This window comes from Eriocheir sinensis, chromosome 51, assembly GCF_024679095.1.
Source record: "Eriocheir sinensis breed Jianghai 21 chromosome 51, ASM2467909v1, whole genome shotgun sequence".
Taxonomy (NCBI): Eukaryota; Metazoa; Arthropoda; class Malacostraca; order Decapoda; family Varunidae; genus Eriocheir; species Eriocheir sinensis.
In genome coordinates this window covers 2,687,256-2,707,344 of record NC_066559.1, presented here as the reverse complement: position 1 = coordinate 2,707,344, position 20,089 = coordinate 2,687,256, and the positions used below count along the sequence as shown (strand labels likewise).

Here is a 20,089-nt window from a genome sequence, read left to right as displayed (position 1 = left end):
CATCATTTTCATCTTTTTCCCACCATCATCAACACCATCACCTTCCCCATCAACACTCTCCTGGTCTCAGCGAGGTGGTCAGCGCAGGTTGGCTTTGTGCTGCTGCTGACCTGCCGGCGAGGCGTTTTAATTGATTGGACCGAGGCAGGCAGGCAGGGGGGGAGGGGGGAGGGGCTGGGGGGACAGGTAGGAGGGACAGGTAGGGAGGAAGGGAAGGGAAGGTAGGGCGTCAAAGGTTAAGTCATGCCAGCTATGCCTCTCTCTACCAGATGTGGGCGACAAAGAGCGAAGGGAACGAGTGAGCCGCTTGAATTTGGAGGCAATGTGGGTGGATGAAAGGGCTGGATGAAGGGGATGGGTGACGGCCAGTGAAAGGTGATGGATGACGAGGTGTGTGTGTATGGAGGGGATGGGTGAGAGTTAGATGTATGGGTTTGTGAAGGGAGTGGATGAAACGTGCGTGTGTGTGGGTGAGTGAAGTGGATGGATGAATAAAAGCTGTGTGAGTGTGGGGGGGTGAAGAGAGGTGGATGAAAAACTGGGTGTGTGGTTGAGTGAAGGGGAATGGATGAAAAGCGGGTGTTTGCGGGTAGGTAAAGGAGAGATGAATGGAAGATGTGGACGCGGTTTTAGGGGGTAACTGAGGGGGGTTGGATGAGGGCATATGAAGAGGGTGGATGAGGGGGTGAATGAAAGATGAGTGTGACGGGGTTGTATTGGGTAGCTGAAGGAATGGATGAGGGCAGGAGAAGAGGGATGGATGAGAACTGGTTGTAGCAAGGTTAGATTAGGCCAGGTTAGGTTAGGTTAAGTTAGGCCTTAGTTGTAGGCGCTGCATGGTGTGTAGAGGAGGAGGGAAAGAAGACACTGTAGGAGGGATGGTGTTGGAGGTGGAGGAGTACGTGGGGGGGGGGGGGGCGAAGGGCAAGGGGGTACTACTATACTGGAGGGAGGAGCAGAGGAGGAGTGGGTGTGGATGTGCTTGGGGCATATAGGTGTGGCCTCGTGTGGGTGGTGAGGTGGGTGGTGAGTTTGGTGGAGGTGGGTGAGGTGGAATGTGGTGTAGGAGGAATGATGGACGTTGTGGAGGAAAGGCCAGGGTGGAGGGGGGGGGGGAGGAAGAGGTGCTTAAGGAGGATGTAAAGGGAGAGAGAGGCGGGAATAGTGTAGAGGAGAAGGGGGGAGGGGAGGAGGATGTGGCATAATGAGTGGAATATGCTGGAGAGAAAGGGAGATGGGGGGGGGGGGGAGTTGGGATTGATAAGGGGAGATGTGCTGTGAAAAGGGAAGGGAAGGAAGTGTGCTGGGAAGAAGGGCGGGGGGTGTAAGATGTAAGGAGGGAGCTGAGGAGAGCGGGGTGATTGTATGGGAGAGGGATGCGCATGATGATTGGGGTGGGGTGAAGAGCAGAAGGGAGGAAGGGGTGGAAGATGGAGGAGGGGGAAGAGAGATGATGTAGTGAAAGGGGAAGGTGTGTTTGCAAGGTGGATGGGTGTTGGGGAAGGGAAGAGGGGTGGAAAATGTGGGGAGAGGGCCTGGGGAGAAGAGGGGGGGTAGAGATGGTACAGTGAAATGGAGGGGGTAAGGAAGGGATGGGGTGTTTGCAAGGTGGGTGGATGCAGTGGGGTAGGAAAGAGGGGTGGAAAATGTGGGGAGGAAGCTTGGGGAGAAGGGGGGGGTAGAAATGGCACAGTGAAGAGGTAGGGGAAGGGGGGGGTGGCTGAGAAGAGAGAATGAGAAGTGTAAGATATGATGGGTGGAATCTTGGGGGGGGGGAGATGGTGTACGGGTTAAAGGGGAGGGGGTGTTTGCAGTGGGGATGGGGGGTGGATGCCTGGGGAGTGTGGATGAGTAATGGGTGCACTGCAGGCGTGGGGGTCAAGGATGCGGGTGATAAACTATTCGACAAGGCGCGCTAATAATTCACACATCGCCTTAAGCTTAGAGGGAACCGAGGGATGAGGAGAGATAAATAAACACACACACACACACACACACACACACACACACACACACACACACACACACACACACACACACACACGGAGCTTAAGAAAGAAAAGACGATGATTAGGACACTGATGACCGCAAACGTTTAATTATTTCCCTCAACAAGACCGGTAATTAGAAGGAAGAAATAACAGAGAACAGTATGAAGCCAATGGAGGATACACACACACACACACACACACACACACACACACACACACACACACACTAATTACTGAGAGTGCGTTTAAGCTTCACAAGAAAGGGTAATTATGCTCGTAAATAGATGTAAAAAAAAAAAAGAGAAAACCTATTTACTTCGTCGATGCTCCGTCACAGTTTTCAAGTCTGTTCGTTTTGACTCGTAATGAAGAATCTGCGAAGGTGAGGGGAGGAAGAGGAGGAGGAGGAGGAGGAGGAGAGGAGGAAGAAAGAAAAAGAAAAGAGGCCAGAAGAGGGATAGATGGGTTATGTAAGGGATAAAGAGAGAAGAGAGAAGAAAGGAGAGGGGAGAAAAATGAGAGGAGGAAGAGGAAGGGGTGAGAGGATGGAGAGAGGAATGAGGGAAAGAAGGAAGGAATGAGAGAAGGAAAAGAGGGTTAAGGGGAAGAAGGGAGGCGTAAAATAGATAATAGATAGATAGAAAAATAGATAGATAGATAAAGTAAGAGTAGATAAACAAGATAAAGCAAAGTAATAAAGGCAAAATATATATAATACTGAAACATGCCGCAATATTTCAGAGTTTGCCCAACGGTGAGGGAAAAAAGTAAACGATAAGCGACTGCAAAAAAAGAAAAGAGATATATAGTTGTAGTTAAGTCTCGAGCTCATGAATTTCAGGTTACGATACAATAGAAAAATAATATGTTAGTGAATTTCAGGATACGATACAATGGAAAAATAATATGTAAGTGAATTTCAGGTTACGATACAATAGAAAAATAATATGTTAGTGAATTTCAGGATACGATACAATAGAAAAATAATATGTTAGTGAATTTCAGGATACGATACAATGGAAAAATAATATGTTAGTGAATTTCAGGATACGATACAATAGAAAAATAATATGTAAGTGAATTTCAGGTTACGATACAATAGAAAAAAATGTGTAAGTGAATTTCAGGTTACGATACAATAGAAAAAAATGTGTAAGTGAATTTCAGGTTACGATACAATAGAAAAATAATGTGTAAGTGAATTTCAGGTTACGATACAATGGAAAAATAATGTGTAAGTGAATTTCAGGTTACGATACAATAGAAAAAAATGTGTAAGTGAATTTCAGGTTACGATACAATAGAAAAATAATATGTTAGTGAATTTCAGGATACGATACAATGGAAAAATAATATGTAAGTGAATTTCAAGATACGATACAATAGAAAAACATATGTAAGTGAATTTCAGGATACGATACAATGGAAAAATAATATGTTAGTGAATTTCAGGATACGATACAATGGAAAAATAATATGTTAGTGAATTTCAGGTTAAGATACAATAGAAAAAAATATGTAAGTGAATTTCAGGTTACGATACAATAGAAAAATAATGTTAGTGAATTTCAGGTTACGATACAATTGAAAAAAATATGTGAGTGAATTTCAGGATGCACGATAACAAAAAAATAAATAAAAAAACAAAAATAATAAAAATAAATAAATAAGAACAATAATATTACGCGAAACAAAACACAAGAGACCAATTCCAATCTTTCCAAACCCAAACAAAAAACACACAAAAACAAAGATAAACAAAAACAAACAAACAAACAAACAAAAATACACCACATGCATAAACTAAACCCACTAGAAGCCCTCCCCTCACCCTTCCACCTAAAAAAAAGAGAAAAAAAAGAAAAATGAAAGAAAAAAAAATCCAACACCAAAAGGTCGAAAATGGAGAGGACAGGTGGAGGGAGGGAGGGAACAGACAAGTGGAGGGATGGAGGGGACCGACAGGTGGAGGGAGGGAGGAAGGGAGGGGGGGAGGGAGATAAAGGACAGGTAGAGGGGGAGGTGAGACAGGGGAGGGGGTAGGCAAATTAAGGTCACTGCAAACAAGCCTTCCATGTGGGGGGGGGGGGGGGGGAGAAGAGGAGGAGGAGGGGGAGGGAACGCATAGGGGGAGGGGAGGAAGAAAGGAAGGAAGGGGAGAGAGGAGAAAGGAAGGAAGGAAGGAAGGAAGGAGGAAAGAAGGGAGGTATTGAGAGGGGAAGCAGAGTAGCGTTGAGGAAAGAGAGACAGAGAGTAGAGAAAGATAGAGAAGGAGGAAGTGAGAGGGGAAGCAGAGGAAGGAGGTTAGGAAGAGAGGGAAGGGGTGAGAGAGGGAGGAGAGGGAGGAAGAGAGGATAGAAGAGAAGAAATGGGAGATGGGAAAAAGAGGAAGAAAAAGAGAGGTGGAGAGTGTGAAGGTTGGGAAGGTATAAAGAGGGAAAGGGGAGAGAGGGGAGAGACGAAGGGAAGGGGAAGAGAGGGAAGAGGGGAGGGGGGAGGAGGGAAGGTATACACGATCATTCATTAGCCAAGGGATTAATTGCTGATCTGTCGTCCCCCTTACTAATGGCGCCTATTTGTTTTCCATTACGAGAGAGAGAGAGAGAGAGAGAGAGAGAGAGAGAGAGAGAGAGAGAGAGAGAGAGAGAGAGAGAGAGAGAGAGAGAGAGAGAGAGAGAGAGAGAGAGAGAGAGAGAGAGAGAGAGAGAGAGAGAGAGAGAGAGAGAGAGAGAGAGAGAGAGAGAGAGAGAGAGAGAGAGAGAGGGTGGGGTTGAGAGGAGTTTTAAAAAGATTCAGTAACATAGAGGAGCTGCAAAGAAAAAGAAGAGAGAGAGAGAGAGAGAGAGAGAGAGAGAGAGAGAGAGAGAGAGAGAGAGAGAGAGAGAGAGAGAGAGAGAGAGAGAGAGAGAGAGAGAGAGAGAGAGTTTAAAAAAAGATTCACCAACATAAAGAGGAAGAGGAGGAGGAGGAGGAGGAGGAGGAGGAGGAGGAGGAGGAGGAGGAAAGATATGGAGGGGGAAGCAACAGGTGGAAAGGTTATACTGAACATGGAGGGAAGGGGAAGAGGAGGAGGAGGAGGAGGAGGAGGAGGGGGAGGAGGGGGAAGACGGGAGGTGGAGGAGGGGAGGGGGTGGGGGAGGAGGGGAGTGTGTACCTGTCCTCGGTAATTAGCAGGTGAGCGTTACGTCCTGCCCAGGTGAGGGGAGGAGGAGGAGGAGGAGGAGGAGGAGGAGGAGGAGGAAGAAGGGTGTGAGGCAGGGAGAAAAACAGAGACCATTGGAGGGATAGAAGGGAAAAGGATAAAGAAAGGGATGAAGGTGAGGAGACGAATGAGAGGAGAGGAGGAGGATGGAGTGAGAGGTGGAAGAGAGGGATGAAGGAAAGAAGAAAGGAATGCGAGGAGGACGAGAGGAGGGAGGGGAAGAAGGAACGAGAAAGAGGAGGAAGAGTAGAGTAAGGGGAGGGAGAGATGGGTTGGGAAGAGGAATGGAGGCATGAGAGAGAGAGAGAGAGAGAGAGAGAGAGAGAGAGAGAGAGAGAGAGAGAGAGAGAGAGAGAGAGAGAGAGAGAGAGAGAGAGAGAGAGAGAGAGAGAGAGAGAGAGAGAGAGAGAGAGAGAGAGAGAGAGAGAGAGAGAGAGAGAGAGAGAGAGAGAGAGAGAGAGAGAGAGAGAGAGAGAGAGAGAGAGAGAGAGAGAGAGAGAGAGAGAGAGAGAGAGAGAGAGAGAGAGAGAGAGAGAGAGAGAGAGAGAGAGAGAGAGAGAGAGAGAGATGGTGAACGGACATGACTTTTCAATACACCAGTCAGGGCGGAAAAAAAGGGTAGAGGGGAACGGGGAAACACTCTAAATTCTGACCATGGATTAGTAAAAAAAAATAAATAAATAAATAAAAGAGTAGGCACTGAAAAGCGAGACTGGAAATTACAAAACGATTTAAAGGTATGTGGTTTCGTGAGTCCCTTAAACACACACACACACACACACACACACACACACACACACACACACACACACGTATCTGAGAGCGTTTTGTGCAAGTTTAAAAAGGAATACAAAGAAACACGGAAGGATAAAAGTGAATGTACAATAGAGAAAATAATTGATAAAAAAAGACATAAAAAAACATATATATATCAATGGAAGAAACAATAAAAGGAAAAGAAGGACATCACGATCACACACACAAGATCATCGGACGAGCAAAACAAAAGAGCATCGAAATACTGAAGAAAAGAAAACAAGGAGGAAGAAAAACGACAAACCAACACTGACATACTTAACTAATTCCAGACGACCAACGGAATAAAGAGAAGATATAATAAAAATAAAAACACGGAAAAAGGAAGAAAATCAACAATCTATCGCGTATTACTATTTTCCCTTCTCACGAAAACACAACAAAGAACAAAATAATAAGAAGAAAAGGAGGAAAAAGAAAGAGGGAAAGAAAGAACCCAAAAGACTTTTCCCTCTCACCGTGACACACAAAACAGGAAAGAGGAAGACAGGAAGGAAGACTGTCAGGAAGATTGGTGATGGTGGTGGAGGTGGAGGTGGCGGTGGTGGAGGTGGAGAAGGTGGTAGTGAGGGTGGTGGTAGTGCGAAGATAAAATAAATAAAAGAAAGAAAGAGACGAAGGAAGGAGGGGAGGAGAGAATTAAAAACGAAAGGAGAGAGAGCTAAAATAAAGAGAACTAAGAGAGAACTGAGAGAGAGAGAGAGAGAGAGAGAGAGAGAGAGAGAGAGAGAGAGAGAGAGAGAGAGAGAGAGAGAGAGAGGTAACAGGTCAAAAGGCGAGCGTATCTGTTCGTATATATTTTTCCCTTCCATTCTGCGTTTTGTCTCACTTCATTTCAGTGTTTTTTTCTTTTCCATCTTTTTCTTACACAATATTTTTTCCATTCTAAGCTTTTTCTCACCTTTCCTCTCCTTCCCTTGCCCTCCCTCCTCTTCTTTCCCCTTCCTTTCCCTTCTCTTCTCTTCCTTTTCCCTTCTCTTCCATTTACATATCTTCCCTTCCCTCCCCTTCCCTCCCCTTCCCTTCCCTTCCTCTCCCTTCCCTTCCATTCCCTCCCTTCCTCGCCCAGCATCGGTAGTCACAAACTCTCCTTCCCTCATAATATATTCAGACCAATGAGCAGAATCAACATTTATTTATTTTCATACATTCATGGGCTTTATTAATATTCGCTTTACTCCTATTTTTATTTTTTGCTTTATCTATTTTACTTTCCTTTTCTCGACCTTCTCTTCGTTCATTATTTCTCTCCCTTCTCTTTCTGTAATTTTCCCTTTTCCGCACTTCTCATCTCCCCTTCTCATCTCTGGTTATCTTTTCTTTCCTCTTCCCTCCCTCGCCCCTTTTTCCTACCCTTATCATTTTTTTTCTCTCTTCTTTTCTTTTCGTTACTACTTTTTCCCTTTTTTTCTATATTCCTCCCATTCTTTCTTTCCTCCCTTCTCTTCTCCCTTTCATCATGCAGTTTGACACTTCTCCTTTTCTCTTTCTTTATTTTCCCTCTTTCTTTCCCCTTCTGGTTCTCATTTTTCCTCCCTCGTTATTCTCTCGATCCCTCTGTTCCCTTCTCATCTCCAATTCATTACAATATCGTGCAGTGTGTTAGTTCTCTCTCTCTCTCTCTCTCTCTCTCTCTCTCTCTTACTTTCCTTCTCCTTTTTCCCTTCCCGTCCTTTCTTCTGCACTTCTCATCTTTTTTTTCCCGTATCATCTTTCCTTCCTTCCCTTTCCTCCGCTTCCTCTCCCTAAACATTTTCTCTCTTCCTTTTCTCCATCCTCTGCGCCATCACCCCATCTGTCATTTGTCCACTTTCCCTTTCTGTCTCCACTCCATCATTTTCTTTCCTCGTCTTATCCACCTTTCTCCCATTTCTCTTTCCCTCCTTCCTCATCTCTTTGCCTATAATTATCATGCAGTGTCATTTCTTCCTTTCCTTTTCCGTCTTCTTTCCTCACTCTCCTTTCCTGACCTTTTACTCCTTATCCCCTTCTCCCTCTTCCCCTCTTTCTCCCTCAATTATTTCCTCCCTTCCCACCATCACGCACTCTGCAGGTTTCCCTCTCATGCAGCATTTTCAGGGTCAGAGCAAAAAATATATAGGTAAAAAATAAAAATAAAAACTCATTATATGTCCCAAAAATAAAATCTTCAAAAGCAGAAGGAAGCAGAGAAATGCAAAGAGCAGGTCTGGCTTGCTAATGAGGTGGAGGAGGAGGAGGAGGAGGAGGAGGGAGAGGAGGGAGAGAAAAGAAGGAAAGGTTTGAAGAGGGTGAGGGGAATGGACTGTCGAGAGAAAGAGAGAGAGAAGAAATGGGAAAGAGAAAGGCGGAGAGAGAGAGAGAGAGAGAGAGAGAGAGAGAGAGAGAGAGAGAGAGAGAGAGAGAGAGAGAGAGAGAGAGAGAGAGAGAGAGAGAGAGAGAGAGAGAGAGAGAGAGAGAGAGAGAGAGAGAGAGAGAGAGAGAGAGAGAGAGAAAAGGAAAAATGAGTGAGTGAGGGGATGTTTGAAAAGAGAGAAGGGAGGCGAAGAGGGTCGTGTGTGTGTGTGTGTGTGTGTGTGTGTGTGTGTGTGTGTGTGTGTGTTGCCCTTGACTATTGCTACCACTGCATCATCATCATCACCATCATTATCATCATCATCATCATCATCATCATCATCATCATTATCATCAACAACAACAACAATCAAACAAAAACAAAACAAACAAACAAACAAATAAACAGTACTGAGGAGAGAGAGAGAGAGAGAGAGAGAGAGAGAGAGAGAGAGAGAGAGAGAGAGAGAGAGAGAGAGAGAGAGAGAGAGAGAGAGAGAAACTCCTAAACGCTCTCTCTCCCCTTCTCTCCACCGCAAGGATGGATCGAAATAATTAGCCGAGAGGAGGAGGAGGAAGAGGAGGAGGAGGAGGAGGAGGAGGAGGTGGAGGAGGAGGAGGAGGAGGTGGAGGAGGAATACGAGGAAGAAGAAGGTAAAAACAAAAGAAGACACGATACAAGAAAAGTAAGACATATTGTTTTGGTGTCACCGTGAAGGGAGGGAGAGGGGGAGAGGAGGGTGAGGGAGAAAAGAAGGGAGGAAGGGAGCGTAAGGCAGGGAGGGAGGGAGATGAATAGATGCAGCCTCCTGATGAATCCAGGTGAAATGAATCAATACAGGTATGAGCCAGGGGGGAGGTGTTAATTAAGGGAAAGGACACAGGTACGGGGATGGAGAGAGAAGGGGAGGGAGGGAAGGCGAGGGGAGGAAAAGGGAGGAAGAGGGGCTGAAATGGCGAAGAGAAACGTGAAATTAAATGTTGGGTAGCAGGCAATAGAAAAAGAGAGGAGTTGAGGAGGAAATCATAAGGAAGAAGAGGAGGAGGAACATTTGAGGAAAGGGGAAGAAGCGGAGGAAAGAGGGGGGGGTGGAAATGAAGTGGAAGAAATGGTGTTGGGAATAGAGAAACGCAGGAATAGCATGTAATATAAGGGGAGGGAAAAAAAGAAAGAAAGAAAGAAGAAAAGGGGAAGGAATAGAAGCTGAGAGGTGGGAAGTGGAAAGGGAGGAAAGGAAAGGAAAAGAGGGAGAATTCAGAACAAAACCAAGCAAAAGGGAAGAGAAAGAACACTAAAGAGGCAGAAAAGGAAAGAAATAACGAAGAAAAGGGGAAGGAAAAGAAGCTGAGAGGCGGGAAGTGAAAGGGGAGGAAAGGGAAGGAAACGAGGGAGAATTCAGAACAAAACCAAGCAAAAGGGAATAGAAAGAAAACTAAAGAAGGAGGGAAGAAAAGGAGAGGAAATAGAAGTTGAGATGTGGTGGGAAGGGGGGCATAAAAGGGAAAGAAAGAGGGAGAGAATTCAGGCCAAGGCAAAAAGAGGGGAAAAGGGGAAAGGGGAGAGAGGAGGAGCGAGTGAAGGGGTGCGTCAAGGGGCTTAAAGTAATTAGGGAGAAAAGGAAAAAAAAGGGATAAAGGAATATTGGAGAAAGGGAAAAAGGGGAGAAAGAGGAGGAGGGAGAGGGAGAAATTGGAGGAAAATGAGATGAATACCGAGAGAGAGAGAGAGAGAGAGAGAGAGAGAGAGAGAGAGAGAGAGAGAGAGAGAGAGAGAGAGAGAGAGAGAGAGAGAGAGAGAGAGAGAGAGAGAGAGAGAGAGAGAGAGCATGACTGTGTGTACTGAGCAAACATCGTCTGGGTATGTTATTGTCCTCCAGAGACCACACCTGTAGACCTCCTCCTCCTCCTCCTCCTCCTCCTCCTCAAGGTTACGTAACACACACGAGGAGAATGTAAATGAAAACACGAAGATAAAAATAAGAAACGATTATATTAAAGAAGGAGGAGGAGGAGGAGGAGGAGGAGGAGGAGGAGGTCAATAAAAACCCGAATATATAAAGAGCTAACGATTATAACAAAGAATAGGAGGAGGAGGAGGAGGAGGAGGAGGAGGAGGAGGAGGAGGAGGAGAAGATTTACCTGTCACAGAGGCGTGCAATCTAAGACTCCTCCCATGCAATATTATCTCCCTCCTTCCCTTCCTCCCTTCCCTTCACCTCCCTTCCTTTGCATTCCTTCTCTTCTATTCCCTTCCTCTCTTTGGCCCGTCTTTCTTCTCCTCCCTTCTAATATCCTTCTCCATCTTCCTTTTACATTTTTTATTTACTGCATTTCCATCATCTCCTTCCTGTCCTTCTTTCCCTTCCCCTCTGTTCGCTTCTCTCTTCCTTCCTCTCCATTCTCTTCCCTTCTTTTCATCCCAATCTTTTCTTTATTCTTTTGTCCTTTATTTGTTCCTCCTTCCACTCCTTGTTCCCTCCTCCCCTCTCTTCCCTTCTCTTCCCTTCCCTTCCCCACGCATCCTCTTTCCTCCCCTCCCCTCTCCTTCCAGCGTCTTCTCTTCCCTTCTCCTCTCTCCTCTCTTCTCTTCCCTTCCTTTACCTTCACCCTCCACTCTTCTGTTCTCCTCTCTTCCCTTCCCTTCCCTTCCCTCCCTCTCTTCTCTTCTCTTCTCTTCCCTTCTCGTCTTTTCTCTTCCCTTGGTCACAAAAAAATAAATAGTTGGTCTCGGTTTATTACGAAGGTGAAAGGTCAAATGAGAGAGAGAGAGAGAGAGAGAGAGAGAGAGAGAGAGAGAGAGAGAGAGAGAGAGAGAGAGAAACAGGAAATATAAAACATGAACGTGGATGTCAGTGGAGGAATGTGCGGGGCAAGAAAATCGTGTAACTCGCAGGTGCTACACGTAATTAGAAGAAGGGGGGGGGGGGTGGAAAAAGGGGGGCGGAGGGGGGAGAGGGGGAGAGGGAAACACCTGTGACTGGCTGGCTGGCTCGCTGCTGGTGGAGGAGGAAAATGGGAAAGAAAGGATTTGAAGTCTATTATTAAATGTTGGAAAGACTGTTATTGGTGGGTTTTAACGTTAATCAGCGAGACGGATTACTGTGCTTACGAGGGAGGCGACGATGAGAGAGAAGAAAAAGATGAAGAGATTTTAAAGGAAGAAGGAAAGAATGGAATATGTACTGTAGATAGGAAAGGAATGAAAAGTTAAAATGCGACTTGTGGTTTCTTAATACTAACTTGAATCGTGTTGGTATTTAACAGAGAGAAAGAGAAGTTAATTTGGTTACGAGAGAGGCGATGATGAGAAAAAAGAAAAGAATGAAGGAAATATATAAATGGAATGAAACGTTAAAATGTGACTTGTGGTTTCTTAATAACTAGAATCGTGTTGGTATTTAACAGAGAGAAAGAGAAGTTAATTTGGTTACGAGAGAGGCGATGATGAGAAAAACAGAAAAGAATGAAGGAAATATATAAATGGAATAAAACGTTAAAATGTGACTTGTGGTTTCTTGATAACTAGAATCGTGTTGGTATTTAACAGAGAAAAAGAGGAGAAGTACAATGTGGCTACGAGAGAGGCGAAGAATATAATGAAAAAAGTAATAGTTATAAAAGGAATGAAAAGTTAAAAAGTGAGTTGTGATTATTTAATATCTAGAATCGTGGTGATGTTTTTAAAGGACCCAAGAGGACAATTAATGTAGCTGAGAAATGGACGATGAAGGAGGAGAGGAAAATGTATATATAAAAGGAATGGAAGGTTGAAAGTGATTTATCGTTTTTTAATAACTAGAATCGTGTTAATGTTTAAATATATATAACTAGATTCGTGGTGTTGTTAGAAGTAATCAAGGAGAAACCGTCGTGATAAAAAAGGGAAAAATAATACAAGAAAAGAAAGAAGAGTTTTTTAAGGATTAAATACACAGCGAGCGAGTAGAGGCTTTCTGTATTTAGATTAGTGGTTATATATCAAGATCAGTGTTGTTATTACTGTGCTTAAGAGAATAAAAAAAAGAATAACGAAGACAAGAAGACATGAAAGCACAAAGATCATAGACGAGACAGACTCAACAAATGATAGCGATAAAGTTTCCGTTGTTAATAGGAGCCAGGAAGACAAACGACGGTAGTATTAATAAAGAATTGACGGGGAAAAAAGAAGAAAAGTTGAAAGGAAAGATATGAAAAGTAATCAGGGAGACAAATCACTGTGAATAGGAGAGAAAAAAAATATAAAAGTAGAAAAATAAAAGAAGACAAAAAAAACATACGTGAAACAATTGAATATACAGCGAATTGAAATTTTTTTTTATATTATCTAGATTCGTATTATTTCTGCGTTAAGAGGCAAGAGAGAAAATGGGAAGAAAATGATCCAAAAAAGTAGAGTACACGGCGAGCTGCAGTTTTCGTATATTTAGAAATGTGTCGCTGGTAAAAGTAATCAAAAAGACATTAGAAGGCTAAGGAGGGAAGATACGAAAAACAAAAAAAAGCAAAATGAACAAAGGAGTGAAAATGCGACGGGGCTGGAAACGAGGAAAACTTAAAGACAAGGGATGAAAATAAAGTTACTGGTGTTAAAAAGTAATCAGAAAACAAACTAAGAGAGATGATGCAAGGGAAAAGAAAGAAGACTGAGAAGAAATTAAAATACAATGATGAAAGATGAGTTAGACAGAATAAGAGGAGATTTATTATTATTCTGGAGTTATAAATCTGATCACTAAGACAAACTACTGTGGGTAAGAGAGGAAAAGTTAAGAGAAAAAAGGAAATAGGAAGAAATTAAAATACAATGATGAAAGATGAGTTAGACAGAATATGAGGTGATTTATTTTTATTCTGGAGTTATAAATGTAATCGCAAAGACAAACTACTGTGGGTAAGAGAGGAAAAGTTAAGAGAAAAAAGGAAATAGGAAGAAATTAAAATACAATGATGAGAGATGATTTACACAGAATAAGAGGTGATTCATTTTTATCCTGGAGTTATAAATCTAATCACTAAGACAAACTACTGTGGCTAAGAGAGGAAACATTAAGAGAAAAAAGGAAATAGGAAGAAATTAAAATACAACGATGAGAGATGATTTACACAGAATAAGAGGTGATTCATTTTTATCCTGGAGTTATAAATGTAATCGCAAAGACAAACTACTGTAGCTAAGAGAAGAAACGTAAAGAGAAAAAAAGGAGAGAGGAAGAAATTAAAATACAACGATCAGACGAGATAATCTTAAACATAATATGAAAATCGTTTACTGGTGCTGAAAAAAAAATACTTAGGAAGACAAACTACTGTGGTTGAGAGAGAGAGAAAAAGAGATGGTTTCAATCAACGAGGCTAATTGAACAAGGAATATAAAAAATGTTGCTGGTTTTAAAGGTTAATCGAGAAACTACTTTGGGTGAGAAAAAAATATAAAAAAAGGAAGAAAACTTGAAAAAATGAAATGACAAGAAGAAATTGCTGTACGTGGTTAAGAGAAAAGAGATATTGAAAAAGAAGTAAAAGTTAGCGTAAAGGGTTCAAAACAAGCAATGACTATTAGAGCGATAAGTGCCGAACAGGTGAAAATAACAAGATAATATAAAATTGAATTATCAAAAAAAACACGACAAGGAAAATTAACGATAGAAATGTGGAAAAATGAGACATACTGCTAAGCTTTATAAACATAACAGATGCGAGTATATTCATCGTTGGGGAAGAAAAAGGAGTTGAAAAGAAGCAGAATAAAGAAAGGAAGAAACTAACAAAACAAATAACAAATAAACAATAACTGGATACAGGTGAAGTTAATTAAATAAAGTAAAAAGGTAAAACAATAAAAATAACTAAAATTCTAACCCAAATAAAGACACGCACATCTCCCTTTCTCTTTAAGACGCCACTAATGATGACTAATAACGATAATAATAAATACTAACAATAAAACCCGATATCATTAAACCCATCAAAAAAATAAAATAGATAATCCAATAAAAGTCCAAAGAAGAAGGATGTTTACACGAAGGGCGGACCGATGATGTTAAGTAATAAAAAGCGTCCCATAAACATCCCGCTCCTTTGCCTCGAGACACCGGGCGGCGTTACTTTGCTCTTAAATTTGGTGGAGGAAGAAAAAAAAATATATAAATGAGAAATGAGTTAAAGTTTTTTCGCTCAATATATTTCGTCGTGTTTTCCTAAATCTCTCGGCATTCTTTCATTCTTAATTCTTTGGTTATTATTTTCTTCGTTTTTCTATTCTTCCATCATTCTCTTGTTATTGTCTTCCTATTCTCTCGTTATCCCGTCATCTTTTTCTTCCCATTCTCTTATTGTCTTCCCACTTTCATTATTCTCTGATCTTTCTCTTCCCCTTTTTTTTAACATTTTGTCGTCATTCTTTCACCATCATTCTCTCTCTATTCTCTCATTCTTTTCTTCCCATTCCCTTATCATTGTCTCTTTATCCTCTTCCCATCCTTTCATCATTCTCTCATTCCTCTCTTCTCCCATTCCTTCACCTTACTTTCATTCTCCTCTTCCCATTCTCTCATTCTTTCATAATTTTTCATCACCATTTTTCTTCATTCATTAAACTCGTCATTTTTCCGTTTTTTTTTTCGTCATTCTTCTCATTCTTTCCTCTTTCTTCCTATCATTTTTTTTCCACTATTATTTCCTCCTCCTCTGAATCATTACTACAGGTGGAAGATATATTGCATTGGATTACTGATTTATTTATTGGTTGTCTATAAATTAAAGGTTGTCCTCCTCCTCCTCCTCCTCCTCCTCCTCCTCCTCCTTCCTTCATCTTCACCTTTCCTCATATATCTTCTTTGTTCTCTCTGTCTTCTCCTTCAACCTTGTAATTTCTTTCTCCTTCACATCCTCTTCCTCCTCCTCCTTCTTCTTCTTCTCCAACTCCGTCACCTATTCCTCCTTTTCTTCTCCCTCTTCTCCTTCCTTCGCCTTCTTCGCCTCTTTGCCTTATAAATAACGTTGCCTCCTCCTCCTCCTCCTCTTGTCTTATTTTTTCCATCTCTTCCTCTTCCTTCTCCTCCTTTATCGCCTCTTCCTCTTTTCTCTCTTCCTTCGCTTGTTTGTTCCTCTCATTTATCCCTCCTCCACCACCTCCTCCTCCTTCTCCTCTCCCTCCACATTCCACCCTTGCTCCTTCTCCTCCTCCTCCACCTCCCTCTTCCTGCCTACCTTTCCTCCCGATTGGACACCCGCATTCTTTCCTCCTTCCCTCCACCAATCAGCGGCCGCGATGGGTAAACACACACACACACACACACACACACACACACACACACACACACACACACACACACACACACACACACACACGGTAAAGTAAATTCGTGTAATACAACAATACCACAATCACGTCCGGTTAGCCTTCCTCCTCCTCCTTCTCCTCCTCTATTCTTCCTCTCTCTACCTTCCCTTCCTTCCTTCTTTCCTATAATTTCCTTGTTTCCTTCTTTACTTTACTTTCATACTTTTCTCTTCCTCCTCTTTCTTTTAACCTTCCTTCTTTTTGCTTATACTTTTCCTCCCTCTTTTTCTTCACCTTCTTTCCCGTTCCTTCATGCCTCCTTTGTTTTCTTTTCTTCTCTCTTCTCGTCTTCTTTCCCCTTTCCTAATCATCCCTCTCTTTATCCTTGGTCTGTTTTTTTTTATTCTTGTTTTTTTTTCTTCTCTTTTTCCTGTTTTCTTTCCTTAACTCCTTTTCCTCCATCTCTTGCTCTCCTCATTCCTATTTTGTTTTCTTCCTTCCCCACTTCTTTCTTCCGTTGCCTTCATCTTTCTTCACTGCCACTAATTCCCCCGTCACACCTCCTCTCCATTCCATTCCCTCGAGCTCTTAATTTTCACCATTCTCCCCTCTCTCTTTTCTTTCTTTCTTTCTTTCCTTATTCCTACCATCCTCCATTCCTTTCTTTTCCCTCCTCTCTCTCTTTCATTAATTTACTCTTTACTTCTCCCTATCGTATCATAATTTTTTTTCCCTATTCCTCTCTCTCTCTCTCTCTCTCTGGTAATCGTCTCTCCACCGGTCTGTCTGTCTGTCTGTCTGTCTGTCTGTCTGTCTGTCTGTCTGCTTTGTTTACGTCGTTATTGGATCTTCAGGATGAGTGGAATTCGATTGTTTGCCGAAAACGCACAAAGGGGATTAGCTGCTTACCTAGGCCTTCTACTCTCTCCCCTTCCCCTCCCCTCCCTTCCCCTACTCCCTCTGTCGCTTCCCTTCTTTGCGTTCCCCCTCACTCCCATTACCTCTTCCATTAGTATACCGCCTTCACCCTCTCCTCTCCCTTTTCGTCGCATTATTCCAGTTTCTTAATTTCTTCCCATCACTTCCTTTTCCTTCTTTCCTTCTTCACCTCACTCCCTTTTCTTTCATTCCTTCTTTCTTCCCTTCGCACCATTCCCTTCCCTCATTTTCACCCCTTCCCCTCATCACCCACTCCTTCACCTCCCCCTTCCCTTATCTTTACACCATTCACCCATCAGCCATTCCTTTACCCCTTTCCTTTTCCTTCATACTACCCCTTTCCCTCAATGCCCCCCCTCCCCCTCCCATCCCTCGCCTCGTCCTTACCTTGGTGGTGGCCGTGGCGTGGTTGTCGGGGCCGACCTGCTCGTTGGTGACCTGCACGGCCAGCGCGGGCGTGTTGAGCAGCGGCCACGCCCCGCCCACGCCGCAAGTCATGTAGGCACCGCCAAAGGTCTTGAGGTGCGGGTCGCCGAACAGGCCGCAGTGGGCGGGCGCAGCGGTCCCCCGGTACTGGCACTCGTCGGCGGCGGGCGGGGGGGCGCCGTCAGGGGCGGCGGGGGGCGGGTGGTGCGTGGCGAGGATGGTGGCGCAGTCGTGTCGCTTCATGAGGTTGTCCAGCATGCGGCGCTGCGTCTCGTAGGGGATGTAGCTGCGGCAGGAGCTGGACAGCGGCGCCATGCAGTCCGAGGTGCTGGCCGCCAGGACGCAGAAGGCCGGAGTGGGGCCCTCCTCCACGCCCGCCGCCACGTACTGGTCAATGCACGCCGTGAAGCCGCACTCCCCGCCCACGCCTGGAACACACGAGAACGGGGGAGGGTTTAGTGAAGGCGAGCCAGGCACACGGGAGGGGAATGTGTCAGGACAGCGGTGGGGGGTCATTAGTCTGTGGGAACGTGTCGGTATATACTTTATGGAAGCCTTGTGGGGACGTGCAGACAGGGGACGTGTGTACCTAATGGTAGCCTAGTTGGTGCGTGTATACTTAATTGATAGTAGCCTCGTTAGGACGTACACTCAGCGGCAAACAAATCATTTCAGGGATCCACACTGTAGGCTGTGGAGAACATTCAATCTTGGCTTATTGGGTCAAGATTTTGTACACCAATTGCTCTTCATGTGTCCTTCAAAACCTTCTTGAAGGAGGAAGAGAGAATATGTTGAGCGTTATAGGTTTAGAAGAGTCATAAATTATCGTACAACACGGCCATTACATCCTCATCTACGAGTAAAAATAAATAATTCAAAGATCGCCTGGTTCATATTTTCCATATTTTATTACACTTCCAGCCAGCGTTATCAAATTATCGTACTCAGCCACTCAGCACATCGTATTTTCCGGTTTCTAACTCACAGCTATCGCAAACAGACACCAGTAAGTAATGCTTTTAACGATAACTTTAACTGGAATTTCGTTATCTGTGTGGGAAGAAAAGTTTCGGTCCCTAGAACTGATAATTGCGATTTTCTGAGTACGATAATTTGGCAACGTTGCTTACAGCTTATGATGGCCCCCTCGACGACCCTCTAAAGATTTGCAGCAGTGCCCCCTGGAGAGACGCGGGTCGGTATGCTCAGACTTTCGACTCACACCAACAATTTCCGAAGGCCACAAGAAAGATTAGTCGGGTTCTCTTGAGTATCTCTTCACATTCGCGGTGCAGAAGCCATGTCAAACTATCACTAGGCTCATAAAACAGCCCATGGAAAGACCTACACAACCTCTACCAAAGCCTTCTCAAATGTGCCTCGAAGTGCTTGAGAATGGCATTGAAGTTTCTAATTTTTTTTTTCAATCTTTTTCAATTTCTTTTCTAATGAGAATATGATTTTTGTCTCCCGTCATTGCCTGTTCATTATGCTAAGCCAATGCAATAGTCCTTCACTATAAATAGAAAAATACAACATTCCTTTACAACAATAAGAAGAAAAAAATGAACGCCTTATGAAGGGTGGGTGTGGAGGCCCCGAGACTTTTAGGAATACGAGACAAGACACACGACACATTAAAGGATATGTTATTTATTGATGATTCAGACTAAACGTTCCGCTCTAGGCCTAAATAAAGGACATCCTGGCGGCACACAAACAGAAACTTGAATGAAAGAGACGTGGAGGGAGGCGAGGCGAGGCGAGGCTGTGCGGGGAGAAAGGTCAGAGGGAGCGGAGGAGAGGGAGGAACACTAGGCCTTAAAAGTCATGAGGCGGAGGAAGAAAAAAAGGAAGGAAGAAAGGAAACGGGGCAGGAGGAGGGGAGCAGAAGACGGCAATCAACTAAAGGCCAAATCTACGAACAACAAAACAAAACAACACAACCACAGCTAACAACAGTAATTTGATAAGAGAAAGAGGAGGAGGAGGAGGAGGAGGAGGAGGGAGACAGGAAGATGAGGAGGAGGAGGAGGCGGGGGGTAGTAAGAGGCTATCAACTAAAGTACCTCTACCAATATTACTAACAACAACAACAACAACAACAACAACGACAACAATACCAAATCTACGAGGAAGAAGAGAAAGTAAAAAGAAGAGGAAGAGAACAACGCAAAAATAAACAAGAGGAAAAGAAGGAAGAACGAGGAGAAAGAAGAAGAGGAAAAGAGAGAGGGAAGAAGAGGGGAAGAAGGAAGGGGCGAAGAAGAACAACAGCAGAACACCACCAAAATAAACGAGGGGAAATTGAGGAGAAAGAAGAGAGAGAAAAAAGAGGAGAGAAACGAAGGAGGAAGAGGAGGAGGAGAGAGGGAAGAGGAAGGGAGTAGAAGAGAGCTATTAACTAAAATACCAACACTAAAAACAACAACAACAACAACAACAAAAACCACTAACGACAACAAATAAACGATACACACTTTTCTTTACTCTTCCCTCCCTCCTTCCCTCCTTCTCTCCCTCTCTCCCTCCCTCCTTCCCTCCTCCTCTCCCTCCCTCCTTTCTCTTAATGGGCAAGCCAATTATAGGTCTCTTATTTTCCTTCCCTCTTTTTTTCCCTCCACTTCAAAAGGACACGCCACTTAAGGGGAGGAGAAGGAGGAGGAGGAATAAAGGGAGGAAAGGGAAGGAAGGAAGGAAAGGTAAGCGGTCCCATTAGTCCTCCATCGCTGCCCTTATTAATGGTTATAGTCTTATATGGGAATGTTTTTTTTTTATTATTCTGTGTTTTTATTTTTTTATTTTTTTGTTTTGTTGGTAGTGTTATAAGTGGGCCTACTAAAGGGTGTCTGTCTGTCTGTCTGTCTGTCTTTGTCTCTCTCTCTCTCTCTCTCTCTCTCTCTCTCTCTCTCTCTTCATCTCTTTCTTTCATCATCATCATCACCACTATCACCACCACCACCACCACCACCACCACCACCACAATCACCACCACAATCAGGTTCAGGCTTTCAGGCTTTCACGAGGACTGGGCTTAAATGTCACTCACTAGGGATCAAATACTCTCTCTCTCTCTGTATGTGGTATCTCTCTCACTTTGAAATCGAAGTAGGA

At 43.6% G+C, this 20,089-nt stretch overlaps 1 protein-coding gene across 1 annotated transcript in view; it reads right to left on the bottom strand.

Annotated features, from left to right (window-relative positions):
- The window catches only part of LOC126982530 (repulsive guidance molecule A-like), a 118,344-nt gene that overhangs the window by 32,488 nt on the left and 65,767 nt on the right, over positions 1-20,089 (bottom strand). The window contains exon 3 of the mRNA XM_050834666.1: positions 16,934-17,400. Within this exon, the coding sequence (XP_050690623.1) occupies positions 16,934-17,400 (467 nt within the window). The remainder of the gene's footprint in view (positions 1-16,933; positions 17,401-20,089) is intronic.